This window comes from Brassica napus, chromosome C5, assembly GCF_020379485.1.
Source record: "Brassica napus cultivar Da-Ae chromosome C5, Da-Ae, whole genome shotgun sequence".
NCBI classification, from domain to species: domain Eukaryota; kingdom Viridiplantae; phylum Streptophyta; class Magnoliopsida; order Brassicales; family Brassicaceae; genus Brassica; species Brassica napus.
In genome coordinates, this window is record NC_063448.1 from 23,158,136 (window position 1) to 23,173,986 (window position 15,851).

The 15,851-nt window shown below is 35.5% G+C and overlaps 1 protein-coding gene and 1 long non-coding RNA gene across 2 annotated transcripts; one reads left to right on the forward strand and one right to left on the reverse strand.

Annotated features, from left to right (window-relative positions):
* Positions 1-2,029: 2,029 nt before the first annotated feature.
* On the forward strand, positions 2,030-3,007 carry LOC106364381. Its single transcript, XR_001273183.3, has 3 exons — positions 2,030-2,280; positions 2,519-2,584; positions 2,678-3,007. It is a non-coding gene; the product is annotated as an uncharacterized LOC106364381 (long non-coding RNA).
* A 3,631-nt stretch (positions 3,008-6,638) lies between these two features.
* On the reverse strand, positions 6,639-7,442 carry LOC106362952. The gene is made up of 2 exons (XM_013802773.1): positions 7,256-7,442; positions 6,639-7,207 (listed from the first exon to the last, which is right to left on the reverse strand). The coding sequence occupies exons 1-2, from the start codon at positions 7,440-7,442 to the stop codon at positions 6,639-6,641; spliced, it is 756 nt and encodes a 251-aa protein (XP_013658227.1).
* Positions 7,443-15,851: the final 8,409 nt, after the last annotated feature.

The window sequence follows — 15,851 nt, forward strand, 5'->3', positions numbered from 1 at the left end:
AAACTCCATATCCATTGAAACAAATCGCAAACATCAAAAAAATTAGAGACAGATATCCGTTCCGCTTTTATACAACTACTAGGTAGTAACCCGCAATGTGCGTATGGTGGGATAGTTGGGTAGATTAAATGTTTTAAATTAGACTAAGAAATTAGTGTAAGAATGTTGAATTTGTAATTTGGTTTGGTTTCGGCTCAGTTTTTTTATTTTGGTTAATACAAATTAGTTACCATATTAAAATCATATCTACTTTCTTTTGGTTCAATTTATATATTGTCGGTTTTTAATTTATAAGAAATTAGTGTAATTTAATTTATATTATTTTAACAACAGTAATTTATTTTACTATTAGTATACAAAGATATACAAATTATAACATACATTATAAAAATAACAAACATATGAAATTAATGAAATAGTTATATTGTTAGTGAGATCGCTAAGTAAATAAATAAATCAACATGAATAACAAAACATATAATTATAGAGTCATCTATTAATAACATGAATAACAAAACATTTGGACTTTGTTGAGATATCCTAGAACATGAATAACAACATTTATCTTTCGATTTCTATGATGATGAACCTCTTTAGATGTGAATATATCAATGATCAAGTTTCACGGAATTCATGTTTAAGCTTCTTTCGATGATGATGTTCCATCGAGTTCATGTCGATGATAGTAGAGTTTCAATCGCAAGGTAACAATCATATACCAAAACATTTTTTATGTAATGACACATAAGATGGATAGTTGGAAACATGTTTTGTTTTCACATTAGGTGTGAAGCCGATTTTGGTCTGAGAAGCTTTTTGCAACTGACATGTCAGCACCCTAATGTTTAATTGATTGTGAGGCTATCACATCACAATGACAATATATTACAAATGTGAAAACATTAATTACAAATGTTTTGTATTAATATATAAGGGATATTATATATATATATATATATATATATATAATCTTCAATTAAATATTGATTTTAAATATATATTTTATATTATTATTATTTTAACATATAATTTTATTTGTTTTATTTATTAATTCACTTATAAAAGTATTAAATTAAGAAAGGAATATGTAATCTTTATAAAGACTACAAATTTTATAAAATTTATGGAATATATAGTTTCACTAAATTTTTATTTTATATTATGTAAATGATATCTTTTGAAAAAGCTTGAATAGTTTTTTTTCTTCTAAATTTGCTTGTATTGAATATAGTAGATGAGATATCTGTAAATATCCGTAAATATTCGCAAATATCTGTAAATTTTATGGCGAGAAAACCGGATATCCATATTTTTCTGAAGCAAAGCAAATCAGAAAATAAGATATGCGTAACTACGAAGCAAATCACAAATACTAAAAAATTATTGCATTATACGATCTGCGCCTGCTAGGTGTTTCTGAAATGGTCATAACAGTTGTTAGAAAATGGAAATTCTATAGTAAGCTAAACCACATTTAGATAAATCAGATAGTGGTAAAAACTCGTATACCATATAAGAGAAGGATTACAGTTGACATATTTTGAATCTCTTTTTTTTGTTCAAAACATATTTTGAATCTCTTAAACAATCATTTATGCTAGTAAACGGTTTGGTTTAACATGAACTATTCTCCATAACCGAGTGGCTAACTTCATCTGTCGGCCCCCAAAGACGTGCAGATGAAGATGGTAAACAAAACACCAAAATATTGGCCACAATATGAGATTTTATGAAATCTACAAGACTAAAAGATGTGGCAAGAAGGCATGTAAATTTTAAAATATAGTAGTTGATTGTGACGAAACACAATCTATCTATCTCTATATATATAAAATGTTATTTCTCTCATGTGCATCCACGTCATCAAATAGATTTAAGAGAAGCCGACACGTATCCACATCTCACACAGGTCGCAACGTTGCTACCGGTCCGTGTGTTTCATTAATAGAAGGCGACCATATTGTTGGGCTTCGTTTCGTTTGTGGGCTTCACTTATTCTTAATGAACCCAACCAATAAAATAGTTGTCTTAGCATGTCGACACCCGCCGCATCCAAATTTAGGGTTTATCATTCTCTTCGTTCTTCACTATTCCAAAAATTGTCATCGTCAGGAGTCTCATCCTGAGGTTATAATCACGTCGTTTCCTCTTCTCTTACACAATCGAAACGCTCCCAGTTACAGATCCATGGTTAAACACCTTCTTTGATCCACCAACCATGATCGTGCCTTCAATGCGAGATTCTCTTCTCCAAGTCGGTCTATCTGCGAGTATAAATAGGTATGCCTTCCTTCTCTCAAATCATATTCTCAATCTGTTAAATAACGAAATAATCGTATTTCCTGTAACTGGTAAAGATAAGAATGCTTCAAGATTGTATTTTTACTATTCTTTGAGTTATGAGATGACTGGTGATCTTGTTGAGATTCGTGGGTGAGTAATTCATTGACGATTTGTATTCAGTCTATTATATTGAATCAACAGTTAATTAACTGATCAATTTTACTTCTATTTGCAGTACCCAATCTGTGCTTGCGCTATTCTGCAATACTGCGTCATAATGTGTTGCGTCATAATGCGTTGGGTCAGCTACATGCTGTGACAAATGTTATAAACACTAAGAAATCTTGATTCAGTTTTTGTTTTGGTTATTCAATGTGTCATTTTGTGAATGCAGGAAATATTTCTGAATCGATTGCTTCGCAACTACCTACACTACCACCTTTATGATCAATCAGAGAAGTTGAGATCAAAAAGCAACAAGATTTGAGGCACATTATTCTAGCCAACATGTTTATCTTTTAGTAGTTATTCTTTCATAATGATTGATTATTGTAGCTTTCTAGATTACAGTTTAGATAGTTTCTATGATACTGCGTCAATATGTAAACCCATTGGGTATGATATTTTTTTCTTATCATGTACTTGCTGTTTTTGTTTCTTGAGACAGTCTTATTGTTATTCAACTATTTTATCTAATATGATATCTACATGCTTACTCCTGTCATGCTATATATATATGTATGTGTGTGTGTATTTATATTTAAAATGCAAAAAAGTTGATTGAGTACTCATAAAACAGGTCCAATGTGAAAAAAAATGGATTTGGCAGATGAAGGAAAACTAAAAGTGAGAATAGTAAGAGACAAGAGATTGACGAATGTGTTGAAAATATATTTGTTGTATTTTCAGTTCTCACCAGAAGAATAATGTAAGATGAGAAATCTTCTTCTCCGTTAAAGAAGCTAAAAAAAAAGAGTCCGGTCTCCAACACGAGGTTGTGTTTTAAACTTGCAGTCATGGGCTGATTTGTATGTTTTAGATGTAAGGTTTTCTGTGGTAGTTTGTTTAAAAAGTTTGCCATTTAGTTTGGTTTTTGTTTTATTTTTTCATTTGTATGGTTTGGTGGACAATAGCACTTTGTTCTTTTGGTCAATTTTGACTAAATTTAATCTCTAATTCGGTATAAAATGGTTCAGTTTGGTATGAAAAGAACAAATTTAAATCATAGATCAAACTAATAATTTTTTTTATGTAATATTAAACCAAGATTGCATACTACAAGTTTAGTTAGCCCTATAAAATTAGTTTTAAAATAAACCAAAAATATTGTTTACGTAAATCATATATATCAAAACAAAATATATTTAGATCAAAATTAAAGATTAGTTAATTTCTAACATATACCATTAAATATATAATTTTAAACATTAAAACCCACAACAAACTATAAATTCTAACGCTTCAAATTTAGTAGAAAAAAAAACAAATAACAAAAATGGTTTAAATTCCTCTTTCCGTCCTATGTATTCTGCAATCTGACCACTGGCAATTGTACCAACCATATCCCCACACTGGTTAGAGAACCAAACACAAAGTACTATTTATAGATAAGGATCAAAATTAAACTGAGATGCTTGGTGATCAGTCACACCTTTCTACAAATGATTGCAGCTTCTGTTTGAGAATACTAAACACACTGAACCCAGAAGAAACAAACTAAGCATGACCAGCCACACCTTTCTACAAATGATAGAAAAAGTTGATATTTCTCATCCACTAACAGTGAATCCGAACTGAACAGAAACATGCAAGAACATAGATTGAGTTGTCTCTGTTGGATGTCTCTGTTGGATATTCCAAGCTCGTGGAAACTTAACATATTATTAGATGTTTAATATGTTAAAATAAACACGATAAGGAAATCTAGAAATAGGAAAAAAAATTTCTATTTCGGTTAGGTTTATGTTTTCTATATTCCACATATTAAAGAAAATTATCTTTCATAAAAATATAGGTCTAATGGAGAGGTGTTTCATATGATCTAAAAGAGAAACATTGAGAACTTTAGTTTTGAGTAGTTTCTAAAGTTAATAAAAAAAGTTGTTATTATAATTCTTGTGTTTCTAAGAGATTTGAATAGACGCTGAAGGAAAAGACACAAGATGAGTGTGGTCTTTGATTTGAGGGGGGGAGAATGAGAGATGTCAATTCAAGTCTCACATTGGAAGTTTAGACAAGAAGTGTCTAATATATAAAGAGATGTCCAACTTAATTAGAACGAGGCATTTTGCTATGGAGTCCAAAAGTAAATCTATGCGGGCCAGCCTCTAAGGCCCAAAGTGGACAATATCGTACTAATCGGATAATAAAGAGTTTGACATGGCTTTAACAATCTCAACATTGGTATCAGAGCGGTTTGACGAAAATCTGCAAGAAGATCAAAATACCCTTCGAGTATGAATGAGACCCTTCAAATAGGAATGAGACCCTTCAAAGTGGAAATGGAGGTTCGGCAGAGATTAGTCAAAAGATCCGGGAATTATAGGAAGAGCATCCTCAAAGTAACTCAAAGTAACCTTGCGATTGGGTGCCAAATGTCGAAGACGCGACAAGATAGGTGCCAAGGAATTTCGTTGAAAAGGAAAAGGACGCAAGATAAGTGTGGTCCTTGATTTGAGGGGGAGAATTAGAGATGTCAATTCAATTTTCACATTGGAAGTTTAGACAAGAAGTGTCTAATATATAAAGAGATGTCCAACTCTAATTAGAACGAGGCCTTTTGGGAAAGAAACGAAAAGTAAATCCATGCGGGATTGCCTAAGGCCCAAAGTGGACAATATCGTACTAATCAAACTATATAGAGTTGGATATGGATTGAATAAATCTCAACATTTCCTTTGAGAATGCGCCTCCCACAACATTTTTGTCCTTTGAGAATGTCATTACTTTGGGCCTTAGAGGCTGGCCCGCATGGACTTACTTTTGATTTTCTTCCCATAATGTTTCGTTCTAATTAGAGTTGGACATCTCTTTATATATTAGACACTTCTTGTCTAAACTTCCAATGTGGACTTTAATTGACATCTCTCATTATCAATTCAAATCTCTTAGAAACACAAGAATTATAAGAACAACTTTTTTTATTAGCTTTAAAAACTACTCAAAACTAAAGCTCTCAATGTTTCTCTCTTAGATCATATGGAACAACTCTCCATTAGACCTATATTTATATGAAAGACAATTCCCATTAACATGTGGAATATGGAAAACACAAACCTAACCTAAATAGAAACTTCATTTTCCTATATCTAGGTTTTCTAATTGTGTTTATCTTAACATATTAAACATCTAATAATATGTTAAGTTTCCACAAGTTTGGAATTATCTAACATTTACCCCCTTAATTCCAACTCGAATTAGGGAGATCAATTTCTTGAAAACCGATTAAGCTTCTCATTTGCTTGAACTTAATCCTTGCTAATAGCTTGGTAAGGGTGTCAGCTTTCTGCTCAATACCCGGCACATGCTCCACTTCGATTTGCCCATTCTCCACACACTCACAAATGAAGTGATACTTCTTGAGTACATGCTTACTCCTTCCATGGAAAACTGGATTCTTTGTTAGAGCAATAGCTGATTTGTTGTCGATCCTAAGCTTGACCTTCTCGCCTTCTTTACTTAGTATCTCACTCAACAATTCCTTGATCCATATAGCTTGCTTCGCTGCTTCTGTTGCTGCCATGAACTCTGCTTCGCATGATGACAAGCAACCGCCTGCTGCTTCTGCGACATCCAAGTGATCAGTGATTAACCGTAGTAGAATGCATGTCCTGACGTGCTCCTCCCGTCATCGAGATCAATATTGTGACTGCTGTCACTATAACCAACGACACTCCTTGACCCATCTCTCTTGAAGAACAGATCGGAGTTTGTGCTTGATGGCTTGTCCGTGAGAGTCTCTCGGATTGTGCATGTATCTGCTAAGAACACCAACTGCGTAACATAGGTCGGGTCTTGTGTGAAGCAGATACCTCAAACATCCTACGATTCTTCTGAACTCTGTATCATCTATCTCTCGTTCATCTTCAGCTTTTGAGATCCTCAAATTCGTTTCCATTGGAATTTGAGTTGCGTTACACGCTTCCATCTTTGTGTCATACAAGATTCCTGGAGCATATTTTTCTTTTTTTATTCTGATTATGTCGGCTCCTTGAATCACCTCTATGCCAAGGTAGTACGTTAGCTTACCTAGATCTGACATCTCGAACTTCTTAGACATCTTTCATGTTAACCTCACATTCGTTCTCTGTTGCTTGTCCAAGACTCAATATATCGTGCTTTAGATCAGGTATGTACTATATGTCTTTGAGTGCCTTCTTCTCTCCAGTCTTGCACACAAAGGTAACCACACCCTTTCCTACAATGTCAACACACAATCCATCACCAAACTTCACCTTCCCTTTGGTGTTGAGATTCAAACTCGAAAAGAACTCTTTGTTTCCCGTCATGTGATTGCTCGCTCCACTATCCAAATTCCAGACACTTGCATTGCCTTTTCCGATATCAAGATTCTTCAGAATCACGTTATATTCGTTTAAGAACACCACCTCGTGTACATAAAGTGCATCGGTCTCTTCTGTCTCGTTTAGGTTGGTTTCTTGATTCTTCTCTATCTTCTCGGGACAGACAATTGCGTACTGACCAGGCTTCTCACATCTCCAACATATCAGCTTTGAACGATTCTTCTTCGAGTTGTTATCTTCGGTGCTTGATGCACGGTTTTGGTTGTGTGACCTACCTCGACCTCTGCCTCTACCGTTCCGTCCTCTTCCTCTACCACAGGAATTCTCGTAGCCCATTTGACTATGCTCTTCATTGTTCGAAAACATCAGCTTCCCTTGGTATTCTTTCTGAATTTCTTCTCCTACACGTTCCTTGTACGCCTTAAGCCTTCCAACTATATCCTAGAAACCCGTCTTGTTCAGGCCTAGCACTTGCTCAAGCGATGCTACGATCTGGATGTACTTGTGTCTAGGAAGACCCTTCAAGAACTTCTTGACCATCTTGGATTCTTTTATGTTTTCTCCGAACGAGGTTGCTTTGGATGATAGGCCCGATATCTTCCCCGCGAAGTCGTCGACCGTATCGTTATCATCCATCTTCAACCTATCAAACTATGTAATCAATGTCTGAAGTATCGCCTCCCTTACACTATCAGCTCTTAGGTGTCGCGACTTGATGACGTTCCAGATCTCTTTTGATGCGGTTTGTTCTCCCACCTGGAGAATCAATGTCTCGGGAACAGATTAAAACAAAAGAGCTATCGCAACATCGTTCTTCTTTAGATCATCTGAACCGGGTTCGATCATGTGCCACACTTCATGAACATGAAGTAGAACCTTCATCCTCATCGACCAAACTGTGTTGTTTGTCAATGTCAACATCGGACATTGGATGGATGCATATCCAAGGTCCTTTGTGCGTGGAGCCCTAGTCACGTCTGCCATCTTCTTACGCGATCTCTTGTTCACAAGCACCGGGATCTTAAGCTTCAACTTAAGCTTAGATCGACTCTCCAACCTGGCTCTGATACCAATGTTGGGATTTATTCAATCCACTGGGATCGAAAATGTTTTTTTAGGCCTAAAGATGATAAATATGTCCTATTAGGCTAATTTATTTTTTGTACCACTTTTTTCTCTAATATCCTTTAGTATTTTCAAAAATAAATCAGATAAATAGTTTTACAAACAAAAAAAAATCAAAAAATAGTAACTACCGATGAAATACCTATATCAACTTATTGGTATTTTTTATAATTCTAAAAATGTTTAAATCGTAATTTCATATTTTGTTCTACAAAAAGTAGAATTGACATTCTACACAGTAGAAAATGTAATCCAATATTTTCATTGACATTCTACACAGTAGAAAATGTAATCCAATATTTTCATTGAATCTAATATGTTTTGAATACGTGATCAACGTAAATAATAGCAATCTAAAAATATTTGGAAAACATATTATGCGCTTAACCTATCGCTATAAAATCTGTAGAATATGGAATATACACATTACTATAAATCTAAAACTTGTAGAAATCAAAATCTACACATTTCTATAAATCTAAAACTAGTAGAAATCGATTTCAAACATATTTACTGTATTCAACATATATTAGAATACATATTTTACGGATAAAGATAATCAATTCCAAAATATTTGAAAGTATTCAGTTTCCTTATATTTATTAAATCGATTTAAAAAAAAATCGTTGTAAAATCAATTTTTAAATTCAAAAATTAAAACATCGTTGGAAACTGTTTGATCTGAACCGGTCGATCCTGATCTGAACCGGCAAAAAACTTTTATGTTATACCATTGTTCTCTATATATATAATAAATCATTATTTAAATAAAAAAATAAAAAAATAATTTTTGTTTATGTTTTTCAAATTCAAAATGTTTTATAAAAAAAAAATTCAAATTTTTTTATATATTTTTAAGTATTTATTTATATATTTATTAGAATCGTAAATTCCACATTCCAAAAATCCTAATCCACCCCTCAACTCTAAACTATAAGCCTAGATTAATTAACCATAGGGGTATAAGTGTCTTTTACTTTTCATTAAAAGTGAGGGTAAAAGTAGTTAGTGTAAACATGAAAAGTGCTACTAAGAAAGTGGTATTTGCGGCAATTTCCCTTTTTGAGATTTTTAATATTTTTTAAAATTGTTTTAGTTAAAAAATTATATTTTAATATTTAACCTTTTTTATTAATTGTAATTTCAAAATTTTAATTGAAATTAAGGATAATATTGCCTTTTTGAAAATATTTAGACTAATAGGACATAAAGTATATGCGATTATCCTAATAGAACATAGTTATCATTTTTTTGGCCTAGAAAAACAGTTTTCCTAATTTATTTTGGGATAAAATCTCGGAAACTTCCATTTTAATATAAAATTTTAGGATTTTTAACGTTAAAACCCCTAAACTAAGTTTGTTTTGGTAAAAACCCTCAAACTAAGTATTTAACGAAAAGACCCCTAAACTAACTTTATTTAATAAATTAAACCCTAACATGTCATAATTAACACTACTACCGGTAAATCTTTAGTTTAGGGATTTCTACTTTAAGTAAACATAGTTGAGCGGTTTTACCTTTAAAAATAAAATCAAAATTTATAATATTATCTAAAAATTAGTAGCTTAAATTTTCAAAATTAGCATTTTTAATTTTTTTGTTAATATATGAGTTTGATGTGTTATTAACATCAACATTATATATGCATAAATTAAAAATGCAAAAACCTAGAAAATGTAATAAAAGTTATATCTTATCTAATAAAAATGTAATAATAAATCTTTAGATAATTTTTAAAAATGTAAAAAACAAAAAAAAATAACCAAAGATTTACCTGTGATAAAATTACTAAAATATTAAAAATGTAAAAAACAAGAAAATGTAACAAAACTTATATCTTATTTAATAAAAATGTAATAATAAATTTTTAGATAATTTTTACTATATTTTCTGAGTTTTTACATTTTTAATTTATACATATATAATGTTGATGTTAAAAACACATCAAACTCATATATTTACAAAAAAAAAAATTAAATGCTAATTTTAAAATTTTAAGTTACTAATTTTTAGATAATATTATAAAATTTTGAATTTAATTTTTTTTTTTTTTTTTTAATGGTAAAATCCATCAACTATGTTTACTTAATGTAGAAATTCATAAACTAAAGATTTATCGATAGTAATAGTAATTATCACCTGTTAGGATTTAATTCACTAAATAAAGTTAGTTTGGAGGGTTTTTCATTGGATACTTAGTTTGAGGGTTTTTACCCCAAAAAAACTTAGCCTAGGGGTTTTAACGTTAAAAATTCAAAATTTTACTGTTTTTACACATTCAAGTGCTAATAAAATAGATGGGAAGTAGTGTTTAGTCTTACATATTTGTGTTCTGGTATAATAATTGATCAGATATTTGTATATTAGAACATTAAACGCAATATTCGTTTGACTTAAAGTTTTTATCTTATTATAATTTCATTTGTAATTTTAGAAATCTTCCATTGATTATGTTTGCTTTTTTATATACCAACTTTTAGATAATAATATAATATAGATCTAGAATGTATAATTGAGAGGTGGTAGATGCTGATTGAAGGACACGGATAATCACGTCAATTTATTGATTTTGGTTTGCTTAACGGATCTTATTGAGAAACTACTTGTCAACCAAAAAAGACGAGTGAAGATTTTGTTTCCTCACACTTAATTTAATCTAATTATCTGTTCTGATTTCAATCATGGGAGACATTAAAACATAATCACGTTTCTATGGACCCAATTATTAAATTATTTACGTCAAAAAAACAACAATAACAAGGCAAATACCATTAATGGAGTTATCATAAACTGGTAGCATTATTATACTTGTTTATTTGTTTTCTGTAGTTATGATGAAGACGAAGTGATCTACATATTTACGAAGGTACTGTTGATGTAGTATCACTTTGTAATATTGACGAAGTTATTATTTTTCACTTTTCAGGTTTTATTTGTAAGAAAATTGCAGGCGTCTTGTACACTTGGGAGATAAAAATGATTTTATGTACAACTGGAAATGTTCAATTCATATGCAAAACACAAAGACACCGGAGATGACAAATGACAACACATTAGCTCAAGACAAGTCCATCTTCCAACCAATCTTGTCACACCAACATCGATATATTACTAAATAATAGAAAATTCTCCCCAAAAACTACTAACAAAAATCTCCCAGACACGGTAACAGAGGAAAGTCGTTATCCCTTGGTTATTTAGCTCTACTTACCCTCCACCCTACATACTTTTTCCTTTTCTGTGTAACAAAAACCTGCAACCTCCTCTGTTTATTCAAATTGTTACCGCTTTCAGTAATATCCAAAGGATATCCACTCTTCTGATCTATTGCCCACCGGGTTCTAGCCCTCGACTCCGGTCGACGGGTCCGCCGCTCCCTCCGGTAAGACCTCCTCTCTTATCATGGAACTTTCCTGTGGCTATATGGACAGGTTACATGTTTAAGCAAACAACTTTCTAGAACTCTAGTTTCTAAGAACTTTCCCGCTTTGCGGAGAACCCTTATCTCTTTCAAGCAAGATCAAATCTACAGCTACCACCATGGCTAGAAGACTAACCTCAGCAGAAAAAGGAAAAGGCTTAGCAAATAATGCATCACCACCAAGGAGAGGTAGGGTTAGTGTACCTGATTTTGATAACTCAGAGCTGATAAAGAAGCATGAGCTCACTCTTATAGGAAGAATTACAAACCCCAAGCATCAGCGAATGTGGTCCCTTATTCCTTTCCTCTCAGACCTGTGGAAATGCAACTCAAGACCTTTTGGTTCTGATCTGGGACAAGGAAGATTCCAGTTTCAATTTGCCTCAGCGGAAGATCTACAAAATGTCCTTGACAATAGGCCATATCATTTCGCCAAATGGATGCTCATCCTACAACAATGGGAACCTTCAGTCTCACCAAGATTCCCTTCTCAGATACCTTTTTGGGTCCAAGTTCAAGACTTACCTCTGCATCTTTGGAACGAGGCCATCCTTAGAAGCATTGCAGGTGATATTGGAACCTTTGAAAGTTGGGAAATTACTGCCTCCAAGGCAAGGTTCAGAGTACACATCAACGGCCTCCAACCCCTCGTTTTCAAGACTACTCTAGATTTCAAAAACGGTGATGAAGTCACCGTGGTTCTGGTCTATGAAAAGTTGGAAAAATTCTGCACAACATGCAAGAAACTTGATCATGAGTACAATGACTGTCCACAAAATCCAAGTCAAAACCCACAGGAGACAGAACATCAAAACGATCTTAAAACTAAGGCGGAAGAAATGGCAGATTACCGTAAAAATGGATCCAATCAGCATGCACAACACCCCAACCAAAGGGGAATCTCTCGCCAAGCATCTGGGTTCATGAGGGATGCTAGAAGAGCTGACTATGGAACTCGCTCACATTCCTACCGTGATAATGAAAATAAGACTCGTTACGTGGCAAGTAAGAGAGCACATACTAATGAATCTTATTCAAGATCTCTAAACTACTACCCCCGACACTCCAACTCTGCGCAAGTCTCAAACTATAGACAAATTGGATCTCGGTGGGTAGAAACTGGCAGACGAGCACACTACTCAGGCACATCTCACCCTCCTGAGACAAACGCCCTTAGCCAGAGTCAAAAGAGACTGGATTGCTCCCGCAACGCAAATTCAGAACACCTTTCCTCTGCGCAAAGGCAGGAGAGACCGGTATCCCCTCAGCGTAGCACTCAATCTGACTATCAAAACACATCTAGAGTTCCGGTCCCTGAAGAAGCAATTAGAGAAGCTAGGGAGGAACTTCGCGAAGTAATGATCCAATATGTTAATGGAGCTGATCCTTCAGAGAGCGCTGCTCGAAGAGAAAGAATGAGATATGCTGAGGAAAATGGAGAAACAGAACAAGTGATCATGAATATGGCTATTGAGGCTACTGTTTCTGCTGAAGGAGCTCGGAGAACCGCGGAGACCCAGACCATCGTAGAAAGAATTCCCGCGCTATCTAGGCTGGGGTCACTGCATGATCAAGATACAGTGGATGCGACTGAACCAGAGGGTGATAGAAGAATGTCTGATGTACAGACCTCTGCGGAAAGAATCTCTGTGTTATCTAGGTTGGGAGCTACTCAAGAGACGATTATCACTCCTGAGGCTGATACACCAAGAATAACAGTTAAAAAACGTCTAGGCAGACCCCCCCCTGAGTAGGAACCAACCTAAGCCCTTAGGAGTGAATACCGGTGTTAGCTCCAAGAAGAGAAAAGTCGCCCAAGTCAAGATATCTCCAAAAAGAAGAAGTGTTCCAACTTCATCTACTAGAGGTCATGTTTCCAGTAGACCTACCAGTACCAGGAGAGGGGGCAGTGCAAACAATTCTCAGCCGACAGTACAGATTATTCCGGGCATTGCAAAGAGGAAGGTGGATTTTCAGAATCCGCCCGCTCCAATTCCTTAAAGATTGTGAGCTGGAACTGTCGGGGGTTGGGGAATCCCCAGACAGTCCAGAGACTTGGAGAGATCCACAAGAAATTCTCTCCTGACATTACATTCCTCACAGAGACAAAGAACTCCAACGACTTTGTTCTCCGTAAATGTGCATCGTTGGCTTATCCAAACTCCCATCTGGTACCTCCTACAGGGCACGGAGCTGGAGGCTTAGCCCTGCTCTGGAAACAAGGAATCAGTGTTACTATCTTATTCTCCTGTAAACACTACATTGATACCGAAATAATGTATGAGAATAAGAGTTTTTTCGCAACCTTTATTCACGCGGATACAGATTATATTGTGAGAAGACAAATGTGGGAGGAACTTACAGCTCTCACTCTTTCTCGTGACTCCCCCTGGTTCATTACTGGGGATTTCAACGATATACTTACCAACCAAGAAAAAGAAGGGGGCCGAGTTAGAGCAGAGGGGTCTTTTGTGGACTTTAGGACCTTCATGTCAGAGTGTGATCTCTATGATCTACCACACACCGGAGATTTTCTCTCCTGGAGAGGGGTATGGACAGAAGGAGTTGTGCGCTGTCGTCTGGACAGGGCAGTGGCAAACAGCCATTGGTTTGATATCTTTCATTCTGGAAGTGTTGAGTATCTAAATTATGAGGGTTCTGACCATAGGCCGATCTTAACCTGCTTCAATCTAACTAGGAAAAAAGGAAAAGGGCTGTTTAGATTTGATCGAAGACTCAGAGAAAACCCTGAAGTCAAAGCCTTAGTACAACAAATATGGAAGAAAGCAGGAAAAAGGTCAGTTCAAACAAAAATTGGCATGGTGAGATCAGCGCTGGTTCAGTGGAACAAGGAACAACAAAGGAACAGCAAGCTACTCATTAACAAGTGGAAAGAGGAGCTTGAGAAAGCGATGACAAGTACCTCAAATGATGATTCTCTGTTAAATAGGATAAACTCTGATCTTAAAGCGGCTTACCTTGCTGAGGAAGCTTTCTGGAAGCAGAGAAGCAGAAATTTGTGGCTGAGCCTAGGGGATAGAAACTCAGGATATTTTCATGCGGTAACTAAGGGGCGCAGAGCAATTAACAACCTCTCAGTCATGGAAAATGCAGAAGGGAACCCGGTATTTACAGAGAAGGAGATCACAGAAACGATAGTTGACTACTTCAAGAATCTGTTCATCTCCATACCGGGCCAAAGAAGACAGATAGTGAGAGAGGCGCTCACCAATAAAGTACCCCCTGAGATCAATCAAAAACTCATTACCATCCCACCAGCTTCTGAAATACACTTGGCGTTACTTGCTATTCATCCAGACAAAGCTCCTGGTCCGGATGGGTTCTCAGCAAGTTTCTTCCAAGCAAACTGGAGTACCGTTGGGCCAGACATTGTAGCTGAAATCCAAGAGTTTTTCTCTTCCGGTCTAATGCCGAGATCACTTAATCACACCCTAGTCAGATTAATACCCAAGAATACTGAGGCCAAATCAGTTGGAGATTATAGACCAATTGCGCTATGCAATGTCTATTACAAAATAATCTCTAAACTATTGGCCAACAGGTTCAAAACGCTACTTCCTCACTTGGTTTCTGAAAACCAATCTGCTTTTGTCCAAGGAAGAGCTATAACTGACAACATCCTCATCTCCCACGAGGTCCTTCATTTCCTAAAAACGTCAACAGCTTCTAAACGGTGCTCCATGGCAGTGAAAACTGATATGAGTAAGGCGTATGATCGCTTAGAATGGGATTTCATTGAAGAAGTTATGATCCACCTTGGCTTCCACGTAATCTGGATTGAGTGGATCATGCAATGTGTCAAAACCGTCTCCTACTCTTTTTTAATCAATGAATCTGAGCAAGGATGGGTCAAACCAGAGAGGGGCATTAGGCAAGGAGATCCGCTGTCTCCCTATATTTTCATTCTGTGCAGCGAAGTGCTCTCGGGTTTATGCAGGAAAGCACAGGAGAATAAAAAGCTCCAAGGCATCAAAGTGGCCACAAACAGTCCAAGAGTGAACCACCTGTTGTTTGCTGATGACACACTCTTCTTCTGTAGAACCAACAAACGGAGTGTAGCAACTCTCCAAAGAATTCTGGCCAGGTACGAACGGGCCTCGGGACAGAAGATCAACCAGTTGAAGTCGGGTATTACCTTCTCACATAAGACCCCGCAGACAATCCGAGATAGAGTGCAAGTGGAACTTCAGATCGTGAATGAGGGGGGCTCTGGGAAATATTTAGGCCTACCTGAGCACTTTGGACGCAAGAAAAAGGATCTCTTCACCTCAATAGTTGATAAGATCAGACAACGAGCAAAAGGGTGGACTAACAGATTTTTATCCTCAGCGGGGAAGATGACTCTGTTGAAGAGTGTGCTATCTCCTATGCCTAACCACGCAATGCAAAGCTTTAAACTCCCACTATCCTTGTGCAAGAGGATCCAATCTGTTTTGACTCGATTTTGGTGGGACTCTAATACAGGAGAGAAATAG

Bases quoted from the DNA above. Each gene is read 5' to 3' on its own strand.
- LOC106362952 (XM_013802773.1), bottom strand. From the start codon at position 7,442: ATGGATGATAACGATACGGTCGACGACTTCGCGGGGAAGATATCGGGC. The intron at 7,208-7,255 runs GTTTCTAGGATA...AGGAACGTGTAG, and splicing joins GCTAGGCCTGAACAAGACGG to GAGAAGAAATTCAGAAAGAA.